Raw genomic sequence first — 19,077 nt, forward strand, 5'->3', positions numbered from 1 at the left:
GATAGAGTCCAGGCTTCTTGGTATGACACAGCCCTCTATATGCTGACCTCTGCCTGCTGCCCCAGCCTCCCCTTTTCATCAAGAGGCCCGGGCATCCTGCTTCCCAGCGAGCAGAACCACGCTCCGCTCCTGCCCTGCACCAGGCTGATTCCCTGAGGCCTGTCTGACGTTCCAGATGATGGCTCTGCTCTCCATCAGCACCTATCAAGCTGTACAGTCACTGTCTGCCAACTGGTCTGAGTTGCCCCATGAGAAAATGTCAAATGAGAAGCATAGAGTCATATATAACATCCCAATAAATATCAGAAAAAAAAAATAAAAAGAGAGAGGAAGGAGACCCAGCCGGGAAAAGTCACAGGGGGGAAATCAGATGTAGGAGACAACCCAGGAAAGTGTGATTCTACAGGAGCCTCAGGAAAAGAAAGTTGCAAAAATAGTGACTAATGGGCTAGATTCTTTGCTATTCCTCCCATGGACAGGTTAGGGTCTAATCCCCCCCTTAAGCCTGGGCTGGCTTCAGGGACTTGCTTGACCAAAAGAATGTAGCAGAAAAGAAAAATAAGTGAAAAATAAGTGACTAAGAATGTTAAATCCTGCAGAGGAATAAAGAAAGGTTAGGATTAAAAGGATTCACTGAATTTGTCACTTGAAATTATGGACATACGATCCAGCAACTCCACTTTTGGATAGTTACCCGAAGAAAACAAAAACACTAACTGGAAAAGCTATCTGCACTCATGTTCAGTGCAACACTGTTTCCAATAGCCAAACCTGGAAGCAACCTAAGTGTCCAACAACGGATGAATGGACAAAGAAATCGTGCCAAACATATACAACAATATACAATGCAGAATTATTCAGCCATAAAAAAGAAGGAAATTCTGCCATTTGTGGCAACACGGATAGACCTTGAGGGCAATATGCTCAGTGAAATAAGACACAGAAAGACCTTATGATCTTACTTACAAGTGAAATCTAAAAAAACAAATAAAAACAAAATCAGGAAACAAACTTATCAGATAATAGATTGGTGGTTGTGAGAGGTGAGGGTCAGTGGTGGGTGAAATGGGTGAAGGGGATCAAAAAGTACAAGTCTCAGTTATAAAGGATGGAATGTATAGCATGGTGACTATAAGCAACAATACTGTAGTGTATATATGGAAGCTGCTGAGAGAGAACATCTTCGAAGTTCTCATCCCAAGGGAAAAAAATTTGTAAATATATAAAGTGATGGATGTTAACCAGACATCGTGATCATTTTGCAATAGATACAAATACCGAATCATTATGTTGTACATCTGAATACAATAAAATGTTATATGTCAATTATATCTCAATTTTTTTTTTTTCTTTTTCTTTTTGCGGTATGTGGGCCTCTCACCGTTGTGGCCTCTCCCGTTGCGGAGCACAGGCTCCGGACGCGCAGGCCCAGCGGCCATGGCTCACGGGCCCAGCCGCTCCGCGGCATATGGGATCCTCCCAGACCGGGGCACGAACCCGTATCCCCTGCATTGGCAGGCGGACTCTCAACCACTGCGCCACCAGGGAGGCCCTTATATCTCAATTTTAAAAAAAAGAAAAAAAGAAGTTATGGATGCCCTTTCCTGAGCAGGGGATTGGTATAGGTGGAAACTGAACCACAGAAGCTAAAGAATGAATGGGTTTAGAGGAATGGATAATTATTTGAAGAAGTATGAAATTAAATCTCGATCTTATTCTCATATTAACTAATTCCTAACGGCTAAGAGATGAGGTGCAGCTTCATCCTCCAAATAAGAAAGCACTAAAACAAAGCAAAATAAAACATGAATATTCTTAGCAGCTATTTATAACAGAGACAAAAGATAGTAACGTAAAGCTTTAAGGGCATAAAGAGGATGCTGGTTTAAAAGTTATGACATTTATATAAAAGACTACTGGACAGTTTTTTAAAAATGATGTAGAGCTATGTAGTAATTTAGAAAGATATAAGATCTTAGTAAGAGGAAAAGGCAGGTTACAAAATTACACACATAATATGATTTTTTTAAATGGCTGTTTATTTACATTGTGTGTCAGAAATAGGACTATTTAGAATAGCCATCTAATTGTTAGGCAGTGGTGGAGTTTTAATGATACTAAGGAAGTTTTGCTAATTACTTTTTAGGTATGATAATGGAATTATGGATTTCTAAAGAGTGTCCTTAATTATTGACAATATACAATGAAATGTTTATGGGTGAAGTGAAAAAATAATGCATAAATAAATAGAAAATATAACAGTAAATGGGTGGTGACATTACTAGAAATTAAATATTTTCTTCTTTATGTTTTTACCTCTTGCCTGATATATTCCTATGATGGACGTTTAGTACCTCTTAAGATGAAAACCAAAAAAATTATAATAAGAGTAAAAGAGAAATAAGGAGGTAGGGGTAGCAAGCTTGGCTAACGATGGAAGGGAAAAGAAATCCGTTCTTGGAAGAGGACAGAGGCAAGTTATTTGCTGATTGTTTGTTTTGAAGATGGAGGAAACTTAAGCAACTTCATAGGCTCCAAGGAAGGAGCTAGTAGAGAGGAGGTTGCTGATACAGGAAACGGGGAATAGTCGATGCAGCAAAGTTAAAGTTGGAACTGGGAGAAGAACGTTCCTCTGAAAGTGCTGAGAGGAGCTAAGGATGCGGGAGCGACGATTGGAAGGCGTACGTGTGGGCGGGCGGCGGACGGCGGGCGGCGAGGAGGGCTGTGGGATGGGAAAGGGGTCACTTGAAGACTGTCTCGCTTTAAGGTCACCTGCTAATAGACGTTCGAGAGACTGGACAGGAGGTACGGGGAGAGGAGTGAAGGTCTGGAGACGCCGGTGAGGAGAGCCGGAGGGAGAGACCATCGGATGGCAGAGGGGAGTCTGCAGATGCTGCGGCCCAGTGAGCGCGAGCCGCCCCAGGTCTGCAGCGAGCCCGCAGGCTAAGTGGGAGAGAAGCCAAAACCTGGGAGGGTGCAGGGACTCGGAAAGGACAGAGGACAGGGGAGGCGAAGGAAGGGAGCTTGTAGAGGAACGTTTCAACCAGCTCATCGTGGATTCCAGGCTTGGCAGGAAAGAAAGCATGGCCAAAGGCAGCCTTGGGAGTCGGGTGGGTGAACTGACTCAGAGAAGGTTTTCATATCAAGGAAGCAAAGGGCTAGTGGAGAAAGGAAGTGAGCAAAATAGAAAAGCAGGAGATTGATTTAGAGTCTTGGATGCTGAACGGAATATTTCAGAGGTCAGGTAGCTAGAGGTGATATTCAGAGCACTGGGATGACGAGGAGCCTGGGAATGGGCTGCGGGTCAGCCCCACGGCCTTTGCAGTATTCCAGGACAATGGCAGGAGAGCCGTGAGTTAGCTCAGGGATACTCAACGGTGGAGAATCTGACGGAGGAATCTTTACAGCGTAAGAGCTTAGACAGAAAATTCAGAATTGTGGAAATATTTAAGATTCCCTTATACGTTTTCCATCATACACTCTGTGTGTGTGTGTGTGTGTGTGTGTGTGTGTGTGTGTAATTTTTGCTTTGAGATTTGTTATGTCCAATTTCTTCTTTTTTTAATAGGTCACTGGGAGACATGTTAACTTTGTAAGTAACCAAACTATAGAGCAGAGACGCTGGAAAGACCTAGGGAATATTTTTTATTCCCAAGGTATAGCCCAATAGTAGTAGTAGTAGTAGTTAGTAGTAGTAGTAGTAGTAGCTGTAGTAAAATAATAGCCCAAAGAGAAGAAAACTCTTCAACTTCCTGTGTGTTCATATCAGATGCAGCTTGTGTACAGATAAAGTTATGACACAACCTATTGTGGTGGTCCCTGGTGTACCATTTCTCACAAATATTTCTAAGTGGTCTCTCAGTAAAACAAAGGACTTTCTCTGAGCTACAGAATGAATGTATGACACAGCAGGAATTGGTTGATAAAATGTGTTTCTTTCTTTTAGTGACATTGTTTTACAAACAAAGGAATGCCACGCTTAAACACCATCATCAGAAAGTCTTCCAATGGCTCACAACACAGTTTTCTCAAATGGCATTCCAGAAATTATTTCAAAGGACAAAACAAAATACAACCCAAAAAACAAGGTAGAAGTTATCCAAGAAATGTAAACAGTTAGTTAAAGGCTATTTTCCAGATGAATTTTCAGAGCCTGTTTCACAATGGATCATGAACCCATAAGTCAAGTTTTTCCTTAATCTGAAACCCTTAGGGGTGAGGGAGGCTGGCCCCTTAGCGCCTATGTTAGGCGGACTTTCAGTTCAGGGTAATGTTTGCTAAGTGCTATGGAAGCTGGTGGTAAACACTCATGCATCTTCTTTAGAACAAACTTGAAAATTGCTTCTTTCTGCAATAAGGAAACAATTGTTAGCAATATGGCTCTCTCCCCAGCTGCTAGTCAGAATCTGACCCCAACAAGAGTTTTCTATTTTCATAAATCTTCACAAACTCTTACTCTAGTATAGGTTTAAATTTACAGATTAAAGGGATACTGTGTGGCTGGAATGTGCAATGCAGTTGGAAATGCAGCTTTGGAAGAAAAGAGTTGGGTGACATTAGATTAAGGGCTCTGTGAATCCAAACAAATGCAACACATACTATTTTTTCAAATTGTTTGTCATTTGCCTTTGGATTTCAGATACTCCTAGTCCACAAGAGGTGGTGCCCTTCTCTCCTGTGACACTTTGTAATTAAATCGAAACAGAGACAAGTCCAAGGGGTCGGTCCACCATGTCATTTTCTTTCAGACATAAATGTTCAGGACTTGTTGGGAGAGAAAAAAACCACAACTGTTTTTTAACCTTCTGAACAGTTCATGCAAAGCATAACTGAAAGAATCAGTTCACTCCTTTGGTGATTTTGAAGCTTAGTTGTTGGACATGTGTTTTTACATTCTGAAATATACATGAGAACTTGAAGACCATCTTAAAGAGAAGATAAGGCAAAGAGAAATAGACCTCAGAAAGTATGTTGTCTTTGGTGGCTGAAAATTGGTAATGTAATATGTAACACTACTACAGGTAGTGTTACAAATAACAGGTGAATGAAATTCCTCTATCAGGGAGCAGGAGAGAAAGGAGAGAGAGAGGAGAGAGGGAGGGGAGAGAGAGAGGGGGAGGGAAGGGTGGGGGAGAGAGGGAGGGGAGAGAGGGAGGGGGAGGGAAGGGTGGGGGAGAGAGAGGGAAAGAGAGACAGAGAGAGAGAGAGAGTTGGGCTGGGAGCTGCTGACCTACGAAGTACCAAGTGTCCTGCACTCTGAATTAACAAAAAGCAGTAGCAGATGGAGGCAGTTATGAAGGAAGAAAATTCTCTTAAGGATAAGACAAAACTATGCAAGTTTGCCAAGCCACTGTCTGATTTAAAAAAGCAATTTGCAGGGCTATAATCCCTGATGAACAGTTTCTGTGTTGCTGCTTTCCATGTCTGCACTCTCCGGCTGTAATTTGGACTTCCTGTGGGAATGGTCTTGTTCAAGAGATCAGTTCTCAGTGGTCACTTCCAGCTTCCCACGGCTCCAAAGACAGTTGTTCATACCTTGGCTTTCTCTCTTGCTATCAGTTGTCCTAGTCCAGTCCCCGTCAGATCATTTACCTCAGGATTCTCCTTTCTTGAACTCAGCCCCAGAACATTCTCCTGTGATCTTAACGCAGCTTGGACTTGACCACCATGTTTGTCTTCCTCTCTGGGCGCCGTCTTACAATCCGTAGCTCTGTGTCCCAGCATCTCATACTTGGCTGTTCCTGACAAAATCTTGCCAATTAAAAAAATTCTTCAGGGCCTCCCTGGTGGCGCAGTGGTTGAGAGTCCGCCTGCCGATGCAGGGGATACGGGTTCGTGCCCCGGTCTGGGAGGATCCCATATGCCGCGGAGCGGCTGGGCCCGTGAGCCATGGCTGCTGAGCCTGCGCGTCCGGAGCCTGTGCTCCGCAACGGGAGAGGCCACAACAGTGAGAGGCCCGCATACCGCAAAAAAAAAAAAAAAAAAAAAAAAAAAAAATTCTTCACTCTCTATGCAAATTTGGTTCCTTAATCGTGTTTACTTTTTCAACTTCATCTTATTGAGAGATCGTAGCCTGTTGGAAGGACTCTCCCAACCCTAGGATAGAGTCCACCAAAATAAGAAAATTGGTAGCTTGAAATCACTATCTTACTGCCTTTAGAATAGTTGAGAAATACTTTACCCAATTCTAAAATTTTATTCCAAGAAGGATCTGGAACCAATTAGATTTAATGGATTGGTCGGAGTGCGGCAGACCGTTGAAGGTTTCAAAATACTTCAGATGGTAGGATGTGGGGAAATGGCCACCTCCAAACCCTTTGTCCCTGTCCTAGGCCATGGAGTCTGGAAGTAGAAACTTCACGGCCACCTGCTTCTGCCCCTGGGCTTGTGAAGACAGAGAAATGAAGTGGAACAGAAAACCAGAGACCACAGCCTTCTCATTGGAGTTGGGAGTGAAAGCCGGGGTGACAGGGACACTCCCAAGTGCCCCCCCTCATGCTTGCTTGAGCTGCACTCTGCAAGGGGCTGTGCACCTCACTCAAGCTTTTCCTGAAGCCCCTCATCTCCCTGGGTTTCTTTCGACCCCCATGCTCCGACGTTTGAACAGTGTCAGAAAGCAGGCTGAGTGGGTCCCCGCTCAGGCTAACGTGAGGCAAGCAAGCACTTACAGATAAAAACCTCACGCCCTTCTGAATGTGTCCTCCCTGCCCACAACCCTAATTTAGTTGTCGATGCTCTGTACTTGGGTAACAAATGAGTGGGATGTGGGTGAGATCTTGTGCCCACTTTCTCCTAAGACAGCCACAGGTCTTAGGAGAACACGGACATGGTGGTTGGTGGCTTTCCAACGTGGTCAGTGTCTCCTCTTCAAACCTTGTGGACACTCGGGTAACTGATGGGATAACCAGACGGTACACTTCCTGTTTGAACTGAACCCAGTCAGGCCTACTTGCACTTGGAGGCTGAAGTGAGGAGAGTGCGTTTGGAAGGCATACTTACTTTATAGGTGGGTTGTATTTCAGAAGGTTTTTCAGCTAGATGTTTGGCACTCAAAATGCCTTTCTCTTTAGAAATGATGTTTTAAATGGTGATTCAGTTCTCAGGCCAGCCCGCAAGAAAATCTGCTTTATCCACAGTATGGCTTTGATGCATACAACGAAGTATTTGCAATAAAAAATAAAGCCAGGGCAGTTGCTACATGAGTAATTTTTAAAAATAGGAAAAAAACGGTTGTGTTAAGTACATTACATTAAATGCTGATAGACTTAACTAGAGTGAAGCCTTGTGGAGATTCTGCGGAGGATATCTGGGGAATTTCAAAGGTTTTAGAGTTGCGGGCACTGGTTCCTTAAAGTGGGTGGCCTAGAAAATGTTTCAGAGGAAATCCGATGGTTTCTGATTCATAAGCCAATCTCCTGAGAACTTGTGAGAGTTGGAAAGAGTCAGTGAAGGAGAGAGCTATTTTCTGTGGTAAGTGGGTAAAAGTGAGAATATACATGGGAGGAGAAGTGGACTACAAAATTGTATGTGAACACAAGAGGAAGGGATTTTTTGTGAAAGGAAGTCAGCTGAATGTCTGAAGAGGAAAACATGGTGGAGAACTCTGGAAATCCTCTGGAAGAAATTTCAGAAAGTTGAGGTGGTGGTTCCTTCTCTGATAGGTCCATGGTTGGGACATTTTGGTGGCTGATTGGAGCATCCTCAGAAAAGACTTGTAGATGCAGAGGTTTTAGAGACACTCACCACCTATCCCTCTACTCATAAAGAAATTGTAGAACCATATAGTAAGGAATTGTACATTCATCCACCCATAGGTAAGATTTAATACTGTGGTTTGATTCTGCCTGTGCGAATATATGTCTGTGGTTTGATTCTGCCTATGTGAATATATGTCTGTGTTTTGATTGTGCCTATACGAATATATTTCTGTGATTTGACCCTGCCTATGCGAATATATTTCCGTGGTTTGACCCTACCTCTGCAAATACATTTCTGTGGTTTGACCCTGCCTATGCGAGTATATTTCTGTGGTTTGATGCTGCCTGTGCGAATATATTTGTCTCCTTTTTCCTTATACCATATCCACCCCCTCTCTGCTCCCCAGTTAAAGAACTAAGTTTCTAAAAAAATTAGATAGTTTAAAATAAAACTATCTATACTCCAATTAAAAAAAAAACCCTGGCAATTAGCTTTTTTTTTTTTTTTTTTTTTTTTTTTTTTTTGCGGTATGCGGGCCTCTCACTGTTGTGGCCTCCCCCGTTGCGGAGCACAGGCTCCGGACGCGCAGGCTCCGGACGCGCAGGCTCAGCGGCCATGGCTCACGGGCCCAGCCGCTCCGCGGCATATGGGATCCTCCCAGACCGGGGCACGAACCCGTATCCCCTGCATCGGCAGGCGGACTCTCAACCACTTGCGCCACCAGGGAGGCCCCTGGCAATTAGCTTTGATGCAAGACTCTGGAATCGATATGAGATTTAAAAGTTTACCCGGCCTATTCTTTTGACAACAACAAGATATAATAAATAATTTGCTAATTTCCAATTCATATTTAAGACAAAGAATAGACTGTTTAGCTTTGCATTATCCAGAAAGAAAGAAATTGCCAAGTAAATTAATAGTGACTTCACCAAGAAACTATTTAATAGCTTAAGAGGAAAGTAATTTCCAAGTACTCTCAACTGTTTATAGCCACTCATATAAAAATTGATTATCACATTTTAAAATCTATTTATTGATAAAAGCTCATTTAGACTCTTTGGGTCATTCTTGTTAAATACAGGTAAAAGTACTTTGAGAACCTGAAAGTAGTAACATTTCAAGTTTTCCATGAATTCAGAATTTCAAGAATTCACGACTTGTTATACTTAGTTATTTTAGCATGCTCTTACTTTCTGTTGTAATCAAATCTTATATTCAGTTTCTACAGATGGAGTTTTATAAAATAAGCATAACTGAGTCACAATTTAAAAAGTACTAGCCTCAAAAATAGTCTATACTTTAAGAAATAACTGGCTAGCAGGGAATGCAGGTAATGGGGACATACTCCCACCCAGTTTGCACGAATCTGTCAATGTTTAAGGCTAGTTATCTGTTGGTACCATTCCAGCCATTGTAAACGTTTGTTAAATTGCAACAAAGAAAAAAATAACTCACCACCAACACACTGCACCAAGTTACATAATATATACAAACATATATAAATAGTGTCAGATACACACTAAGCATTACACTCAAAGAGAGTTAGAAACCTGCATAATCATGTGCTCCAAGAATCTCAGGACTGAAATAGGGTCTCAGGTAACTGCAGAACAAGAGATGTGAACGTTTTCATTACTTAGATGTTATCCATTAACATTTAAAGATACTGTTTTCTAATAAGCTACTGTCCTTGAAGATGTTAAAATTATCTCAGTGAAGAACAAAGAGAGAGGAGATGGGGTGGGGCGGGGGAAGGATGCCAAGGAGGAAGTATTTTAAATAATTTTGGGGAATACAAGTGGCCTTATTTATTAGTTCCCCATGAAGATTGAGGCTTGTTGCCCCACAAATCCGTGAATACTGGACCTCCTTTTAATCTTCCTCTCTTTGAATAAAAGGCATGTTGGGTTGAAGAAGAAATCCTTTCATAATGTCAGTGCCCCTGTGCCACTGGTTGAGAACAGAGGCGGACCTGCGTTCCGGATGATTGAATTAGTATTTCCCAAAGCCTGCCCTCTGCTCCATTGATAATGGAGACATCATGTCCCTGCCAGTACTAGAGAGTGTTAATGAAGTTCTCTTTTGAGGACAACATCTCATTAACAAGGGATTTTTTTTTTTTCATTCAAGTGTGACATTTTCAAGAGCTTACACTCATTAATTTCTTTCCTTCCCAGAAGGAACCCAAAGCCAGATTTGGGTTTTAATCTGGACAGAATCAGCTCCGTGGATGCTTGAGGTCCTGGGTAGTACAAGTGTGACTCACAAACCAGCAGATGGTGATCGGGTTGGGGGTCTGCAGAGAGGCAGAATCTCAGACCCCCTCCAGACCCTGTGTCTTACAGAGACCTCCAGGTGATTCGGATGCGCTTAGAGTTTGAGAAGCCCTGACCTAGGCACCTCTATAAGCTGGGGGTTCTCAGGGCATTAAGATGGCCTTTGGCAAATTATCGCATTTCACTACTTGCTATTGGCAACATCTGGAAAAGCCCATTTTGGCAAAAATCCTTTATGTTTTTTGGCAATATACCAAAAAGACTTTATAAACAGCATTTTGTACAAATTCTCCAAAACATGACATGGGGTCTATTTCTGATTTGGGTTTAGTCATGCTGCTAGTCAAACCATATGTAAGAGGTGATATTGAAAGAGGCTAAATGAATGACAGATTACCATGAGCAATAAAACCAGGAGAAACTGAAGTTTTCTAGGAGTGATACTTTAAGTTAGATCTGGTATTTTACCTATAAAAGTAAAAGCAAAGATCTGATCAATTATCACTGAAGTAACAATTACTTTGCTTTTTATTTTTAGTAAGCCACTCTTTGTATTTTCTCCTTACCATGAAAAATAGAGCAAAGCTGCTGGTTAGACAAGGCTCCGTACCTTTATATCCTGTGGGTTGATATCAGGATTTGTTTGACATTGCAGAGGTCCCAGAGTTTGAATATGAAAAATGTAGAGGAGAAATTCGTTCCGGGCAGAGAAGGGCCAGCCCACCTCTAGAAGGGTATCACTGATGGTGCTTGGTCCAATATTGTGCAGCTACAAGCAAGGAACACATCATGGAATAGTTAGCACAAGGCAGCAAGATGAAATCAAACTCCATAGACTCTGGACCTTTTCTAAAGAAGCATTTATTTTGGCTTTAAGTCAAAGCCAAAATATGGACTTTGACCATGAAAATAGGAAGACAGAGTCTCTATAAGCAAGAAGGGTTCTGAAAGCAAGATGAGCTGATGCTGAGAGAAGACGATTCAATCTGTGAAGCTCTAAGGGTAGAGTTCCTTTGCGAAGACCAGATTCACCATGTCTGATAATTGTGCAGTTTACCTTACATTTATATTAATCTAATCACAGTGCTAGGAATGCCATTTTAATTATATGCTTTCTAAACTTGGTTATTCTTTCTTTACATTGAAATCTGCCCCTTTCCTGACTACTGATTTGTCAATTGCAACCATATGCGATGCACTTTCTCTCACCCTCTGGAAAAATGGCTATCCATCAAATTCCAGAGATGGTCCGGGCTCACCACAGTTCACTTCAAGTGTGCATTTCAAAACTGAGCTCCTGTTTTAATCAACGAATCTCAAGGAAAGAAAGGCCACAGTGCATAAGGAGATGAACATTTCGAACACAAGAATCCTATTCTTGCAGGACACAAAACAGCTTGCAGGACACAAAACATTAAGTGGATTTAAATTTACTGTGGTTTTCAAAAATTCACTTTAAAGTTAGCTGGGACTTTTTGTCCTTTTTTTTCACAGTTCTGACAACTGTAATGATCCATAAAACAATTTATAATTGGTTTTGCTTATTAGGTGGCTTGTTTAATTCATATTATCAAAGTAACATGGCATCCTTTGATAAAAGTATATTTTGAGACAAGAGATTAGCCTGTAAGAAATGTTCAATGATTACTTTTGGCACTACTGGTTATTACCCTAAAATGTTATGATCCATTTTGCTCAGATTAGAAACAGGGCTGCCCTGAGAATGATTGAGATTGAATGTTTTCAGACTTTAAAACTTCACCATTCTTAAGGAGAAACTAGTGCACACAGGTTTAATAAATTATTTGACAGTAATTTTTCTTCCAGCTAGGTTCTTAATCTGAATGGCCTTGGGGACTGTGTTATCCTTTTGTTATCAAGAGAGCTTAAGCCAAAGCTTTGATCCAGCTTTGGACAGGGCTTCTGATTCTGGACCACAGGTTGGGCAGATGGCAGGCTTTCATGTTGACACTGCACAGGAGCTGATGCTTCTTCTCCATATATGTAAACAGCTCATCAGTTTTGTAATGGCTTTATTGTTATCCTTAGAGAATGCTATTCATGTCCCTTGTAGCTTGAGATGAAAGTCACAGAATTATTGGGTCAGCGGCATGCGTGACGCAAGAAAGGGATAGGGAGTGTTAACCAAGAAGGAACCTCAAACAGAAAATGGCTTGGAACATCATTTTCACCAGATTTCCATTCCTGGCCCCTTGAAGATGAACAGGAAAAACTGTTCTCTGCTGATAGCATTTACTGTCTTTCTTTCTTTCTTTCTTTCTTTATCTATCTATCTATCTATCTATCTATCTATCTATCTATCGGTACACGGGCCTTTCACTGCTGTGGCCTCTCCCATTGCGGAGCAAGGCTCCGGACGCGCAGGCTCAGCGGCCATGGCTCACGGGCCCAACCGCTCCGCGGCATGTGGGATCTTCCCGGACCGGGGCACGAACCCGTGTCCCCTGCATCGGCAGGCAGACTCCCAACCACTGCGCCACCAGGGAAGCCCAGCATTTACTTTATTTAAAAAAAAAAAAAGAACAACTATTAAACTAACCCTTTACTATATCTTGGTTTCTAACTATGAAAAAATTTTAATGTTTCATATAATGTGTTCACAAAGCTCTTCCCTATAAACAATTTAACACTTGAAGTGGGATCAGATGATCAAGGCTTTATCAGGAGCTCCTGGTTTGCTTCTGAAAAATCAATGGACTATTTTAAATCTCAGAATAAGATACATGTCTGATTGGGGTTAGTCGAATGAACAGTAAAATTATTCTTACCTATCTACCATCCACCCACATTATATATGCATTTTGGGGGGTACAATTGTGAATAATCCATACAGTTTTCTCTGTCTGGTAACTTCTGGTTGGTGACCCTTTAGTTTAAGAGGTGGGTGGGTTTTAAAAATAGCTGAAAATGTAGGAAGAAGTGAAAGTCTAGGGAGCTAGTCATTTTTAGACGTAGGCTGCCCAAACATTAAAAGAGAGGAAATAAAGAGCATTTAAAAGTGAACAGGAGCAAGATAAAATGTTTCTCACTGTATAATGGCTCTCGCCACTAAAAAGCAAGTGACCGTAGAGTGGTTACTTAACAGGACACTCCCAGCACCCACTGCAACATGAGAGCAAACGAGGACAAATCTAGGCAGGCTATAAACAGCTCCGACCTCAGATTGGGGTCTTTTATTATTACTAAAGAGCATAAGAACAAACCCTGAACACAGTTTCAACAGAGACAACGGCTACCTCATAAATATGTTCCACCAGTGGTCCAACTCCCTCCTCCTTGCGGGGCTCCTCTTCCGGTTCCCAGTTACGAATGGGCAGAACGATCTGCGGAGGGTGGGATACCCTGAAACGTGGAATGTGGCGTCAGTGGCTGGTGTTGGCACGTGTAAAGAATGCTTCACTTGTGTGGAGTACGTTAACAGCGGCGGCAAAGAGTGACTGTCATTTTATTTGAATAGATATTTCCCGCAAGGAAAAAAGTAGTGAAAGTTTTGTTCAGCAAAATCACTAATAGGTAAGGGTCTGAAACATCTCTTAATTAACTGGTCTCTAGCTCAGATTGACTCTTTTATAGCATCTCCTCTCTTGGGCACTAGGGGGCAGAGCAGAGCGCATGCCTGAGCTGAGATGGATAATTTTACATATACATAAATACATAAATACGTAAATACATACATCTATCTATAGATCCTGTGTAAGTGTGTGTGTGCGCGTCCGCGTGCACACGTGTGTGTGTGTACAGGATCTGTAATCCATGCTTTATGCCATATCAAGAAATGGGACATTTTTGTGGATAAAAATCTAGAATTCTATGTGGTGTGTGAAATGTCCAGTTGTAACGAAATACCGTTTCTAGTTAAGTACTTCAGAGTGGAAAAGTGGCCACTTGTATATTTCTCCTTCTTAGATTTCTCTGGCTTTCCATGAACTCAGGCATACCTCTCACAAGGCCAGGCCCAGAGCCAAACTAAAGCCTGATCAAGGTCTAGAGTTATTTTATAGGTAACTGAAGGCGTGAGACACAGTGAGGGAATGTGAGAGTTACGTGGTAGAATCATGTAAGTAGGATAGTAACTTGTTACATAGGCATTGTTGCCTGCTACTTATACCTAGAAAGGGAGCACGTGGCATTATTCCATATTAAACATTGATTGCAAACTAACTTGTTACTGTTATATAATCTTAAAAAGGATAATTCCCCCAAAACAATGCTTTCTAGCAGTTTTTAGGTAAAAGGTATCTTTAAAAGAATTCTCAGGCCTTCAGCTAACTTCAACAGAAAACATCTCTTGCAATCCGAAGTCTTAAATGCCCTTTTCAGAGTACCCAGTAAGTAGCACAGCCTTTAGCAACTTCAAATGTTATCTTTTGGGTAATGTCTTTCTAAAGCAGAAAGCAAAATGCATTGGGTTAAATTCTGACCCTAGGGCAAATAATTTAATTTCTGTGTGTCTCTATTTCCTCATCTGGAAAATTTTGATAAAACCCTGGGTTGTACACCGCAAATGATTGGAAAACATGTCAAATGCTTTTGGTCAAAGTTAATTTGGCTTCATTGTCTCCTAGGGGTGGATGGGAGACGTCCATTTTTTTAAACTGACAACCCACAGAAATGTTTCTAAATTGTAAAGCCCTTTGCCTTCATCCTTCATATACCACTAGTCAGAACACAGCCTTCTGGACTGATGCTTTACCGTTTTCTACTTGTAGATCAGTTTGTGATCATGCCACGCTCCCCTTTATGACTTGATTTGATTAAACCAAGTTTGGATCACTCACAGGGGACGTGGTGAGGAGAAGAGAAGATGGCAGGGTGATTTCATCAGAAGGATTCCCAGAGAGCTTGGGCTTCCATTCCCAAAGGATCTTGACAACCTCACCACCCAAAGCTTTACTTTGCTCTCAGTTTAGCCACAGAGAGTTGGTTCCATGCTCTACATCTGTTGTGAGGCTCTAGGGAAACTTTATTTATTTTGGTATAGAGAAGAAGAAAAATACAGAATAGAAGCTGAGCCCATTTTCTCTGAAAATGCTTATTCCTATGGTCATCAATCCTGTAGCACTGGTCATAAATTTCCTAGGACCAGAGAGTCATACATTTAGACCTTGGTAGGTACTGTGGAGACAATGTGCTCAAACCTCCTCATTTTATACATGAAAATAAAACCGATGACCAAAAGTGTAGGGGGTTGGTTGCACGGGAAGACGAGGGCTCAGGTTTACTAAGCACTATTCGCTCTATTTCCAATTTACAGTGCTCTACAGAGGCCTTTAGGTTGCAGTGGTTCTAGTAAAGCCAACTTAAAGAAACTTCCTGGCCCATTTGCGTAGCAAAATCAAGTAGAAATCTATAAAGAAATACACAGTCTATCACAGGGCATGGGAAAAATTCAGAAAGTATGGCTCACAAAAATCAGTTATATATCCTCTAAGACCTTTTCAAATCTGGGGAAACCACAGACAAAGAATGGCTCCCTAAAGATTCCCAACTATATAAATGAAACATTGTTTATTGTTTTCAAAGTTACTAAGAAAGAAGATAGCAAGTGAGGAAGAAAAAACGAGAATGTGAACAACTAATTAGCCTAAGAGGTACAGCCAGTGTAGTAACCTAACAACCTGTACTGAATGGTCTTCACATTCTGAGACAGAGCGTTATTCCACGGAGACCCTCGAGTAATAAGACTGGGGTACTCAGTGGTAACACTGGACGTGAGGAGGGGATTTAAGGGGAAGCAAGGAATTCGGATTTTTACAAGCTAAAGTCTGTATGTTATCAGGGAGTTCAAATCTAATGATTTGGTTGTGTGGTGTGAGCCCTATTTTCATAATCCCATTTCCAATCCCTCTTAGTCCCAAATAGCAAAGACTATCATTTATTGTATGGAACAATAATGTATAGGTTGGCTATACCTGCTATAGACAGTATCTATGTAAATCATGGTTATCCATGATTGCAGTCTCTCTTAACACAAACCCACTCAGTCCTGATTATTTTGCCAAGGATACAATTTTATTTTTATTTTGTTAAGAATTTTTTTTTATTGAAGTATAGTTGATCTACAATGTTGTGTTAGTTTCTGGTGCACAGCAAAGTGACTCAGTTACACATATGTGTGTGTGTGTGTATATATATATTTTTTCTTACTCTTCCATTATAGTTTATATCGAATATAGTTCTGTGTGCTATACAGTAGGACCCTGTTGTTTATCAAGGACACAATTTTATTACTGTTGGTGAGCTCAGTACTATGTGTGCTGCCTCTTATAGCCAAATTTACTTCTCTGCAGGTGTATGCTAAATTAATCCTTTGTACCAACAAATGACGTGTAAATCTGCTTAAAGACAGTGTTGACATTATCTGGCTTTGAAACAAATGGGACAATTCGCAATACTTTTCTTTTCCCCATTCAAAGAAATAAATCCATTTGAGTTTATTTTTAAAATTATAAAAACAACAGTAAATTTTAGAAAAGGATTATTAGATAAAATATGTTGGAATAAACACCATTGGCCAAGAAGAAAATTAGATTTTCCTGAAGACTGAACATGGAAGAGTTTCAACACACTAGCTGTTTTCTCCTTGAAGAATTAAACATTGGAACAAATATTTTTGCTGAGTACTTGGAGGAAAGAGCTTTACTTTGCAAAATGGTTTAAAAAAACCCTTTATCTTAGAGAATAAACTGTGGAAAATTGTTGGATATTAATCTAGCAATAACTGCACCTACATGAGAAACCCAATTTTAATTACCTGTTTTGATCATTGGTAAAACAAATAGAAAGTTTCCTTCTTTTTTTACTTAGAAACAGTGGTGTCATTAGTGATGGCAGAAATATAATTAAAATATTAATCTTTTAAAATGGATATGTGAGAATAAATACAGTTAAATTAAGCACTTAGATGACTTGGACTAAAATTTATTTTGGAATTAAGAAACAGTTTCAATTTATTTTTGGTAAGCTAAACAAAGATAAGCTAAGCTTAAAGAAAAAGACAAAATTTCATATACACTAGTTGTAAATTTTCAAAAGATATCAAAATAAGATAGTAAAAATAAGATAGTAAATTTTAAAAATATATCAAAATAAGATGGTAAAAATATAATGCTTGTATTTTATTCTCTGCTTTTTTATATAGTGTTTTTCTCATCAAGAGGGACAGCAGAATTAAATTAGAAATGCACAAAAGTGAAACATCTAAATTAGCTCCAAATATCTCTAAATCAAACAAGTCACTTCCTATGAGTCAGCTCATGAGTTAAAGAAGAAATTACAAAGCAAACTGGGAAACATTTTGAGCTGAGTTGTTATAATGAAAACCCAACATTATGCTGCTAAAATAATATTACAGGGAAATTTATAGCATGAAATGCTTATGTAAGAAAAGAAGAAAGTCTCTAATTCTACATAGAGGAACTAGAATAAGAAGAGAAAATCCAACTCAAAATGAACAGAAGGAAAAAAATAATAATGACAAAAGTAGAAACCAATGGAATAGAAAACAAAAACAAAAGTAAAACAAACAAACAAATAAAAAGGAAAAAAAAGAAAGAAAAATCCATGAAACAAAAACTGGTTCTTTGAAAAGGTCACTGGACACTAGCCAGATTGACTAAGGAAAATTAAAGGGAATAGAAGTTACAAGTTGCCAATATCAGGAATGATGAGGGGAAACCACTAGAGGTCCTACAGATGTTAAAAGGAAAATGAGAGAAAATTATGCCAAAACATGTAACAACTTAGATGATTCTTGAAAGATGGTTCCTTGAAAGACAGACTACCAAACCCCATTCAAGTAGAAATATGAATAGCCTTATATCTAAGAATGCAATGGAATTGTTAAAAACCTTCCTACAAAAACAAAAAGGACCCCCCCCAAAAAAAAACCCCAAAACTCCAGGCTCAGATGACTTCACTGGTGAATTTTACCATATATTTAAGTTAGAAATAATACAAATTCTACACAGACTCTTCCAGAAAACAGACAAGATGGGTGAATCTTCCATCTCATTTTAAGGAGCTAACATCCTCCTGACACCAAAATCAGAACAAAATTGTAAGAAAAGAAAACTACAGATCAATATTTCCCATCATGTATGCAAAAGTCACTAACAAACTTTTAGGAAGTTGAATCCTACAATATATAAAAAGGCTAATCATCATGACTAAGTGTGCTTCTTGCCCAGAATGAAATTTTGGTTTAAAACTAAGAAACAAAAATTAACCGAGTTGCCACTTCAGTGGGCAAAAAGGGGAAATCATTTAATCCTCTTCATAGACACAGAAAACACATTTGACAAAACTGAATACACATTCGTGTCAGAAATTGTTAAGAAAACTAGGGAAAAGGGAACATTCTCAACTTAATAAAGGCATCTATTAAAACCCTGCAGCTAACATCAGACTTAATGGTAAAAGACTGAATGTTTTCTCCTTAAGATCAAGCTAGGGTCTATCAACAAGGCAAGGCTTTACCTTTTACTTTTACTACTTCTATTCAGTCTTGCACTGGCAGTCGTAGTCTATGCAGTAAGAAAAGAAAAAGAAAAAGAAATAAAAGGCAAAACTAGGTAGTAAACAGTTTAACCTTGCCTTCAAAGAGGCCTGGCCTTTGCCCTCAGCTTCTGAGAGGTAACCTCTATGCTCTCAAAATTTTATGCTTGAGAGGAAGGAGTATCTTTGGTTTTTTGGGGTGGGAGTGACTCACACCAGGAAGACCAACAGAGTGATTCAGGATGGGGTGTTTGGTCACATCATCTCAGTCATCCTGGAGACTGAGATCAATTAAGTGGTCAGTCAATCAATCATACCTATGGTATGGAAGGCACCCTCCTCCCCGCCAAAAAGAACCCCCCAAAAACCCACAACTGAACAGTGACGCTTAAGTGAGCTTCCCTGGTAACAGCATACTGTTACACATCAGTACTAGGAAAGTAATCCATCCTGCCTCTGCAGAAGAGAATAATGGCAGCCCTGTGTCTGGTACTTCCCCAGACTCCAATTTATGCACTTTTGCCCCTGGCTGATTGTAATCTGTATCTTCTCCCTGTGATAAATTGTACCCATGAGTATAATAACT

At 40.3% G+C, this 19,077-nt stretch overlaps 1 protein-coding gene across 2 annotated transcripts in view; it reads right to left on the bottom strand.

The window, feature by feature from the left end:
* ITGA8 (integrin subunit alpha 8) overlaps positions 1–19,077 on the bottom strand; it is a 195,684-nt gene that overhangs the window by 39,809 nt on the left and 136,798 nt on the right. The window contains exons 24-26 of one of the 2 annotated variants that reach the window (XM_060097785.1): positions 13,232–13,337; positions 10,585–10,743; positions 4,152–4,348 (exon numbers count right to left, since the gene is read on the bottom strand). In XM_060097785.1, the coding sequence (XP_059953768.1) occupies positions 4,241–4,348; positions 10,585–10,743; positions 13,232–13,337 (373 nt within the window). In that variant the 3' untranslated portion in view covers positions 4,152–4,240. Of the gene's footprint in view, positions 1–4,151; positions 4,349–10,584; positions 10,744–13,231; positions 13,338–19,077 lie in introns of those variants that run through there. The other variant, XM_060097784.1, reaches the window with a different exon arrangement.

The sequence above is a fragment of the Mesoplodon densirostris genome, chromosome 4, assembly GCF_025265405.1.
Source record: "Mesoplodon densirostris isolate mMesDen1 chromosome 4, mMesDen1 primary haplotype, whole genome shotgun sequence".
In the NCBI taxonomy this organism is placed as follows: domain Eukaryota; kingdom Metazoa; phylum Chordata; class Mammalia; order Artiodactyla; family Ziphiidae; genus Mesoplodon; species Mesoplodon densirostris.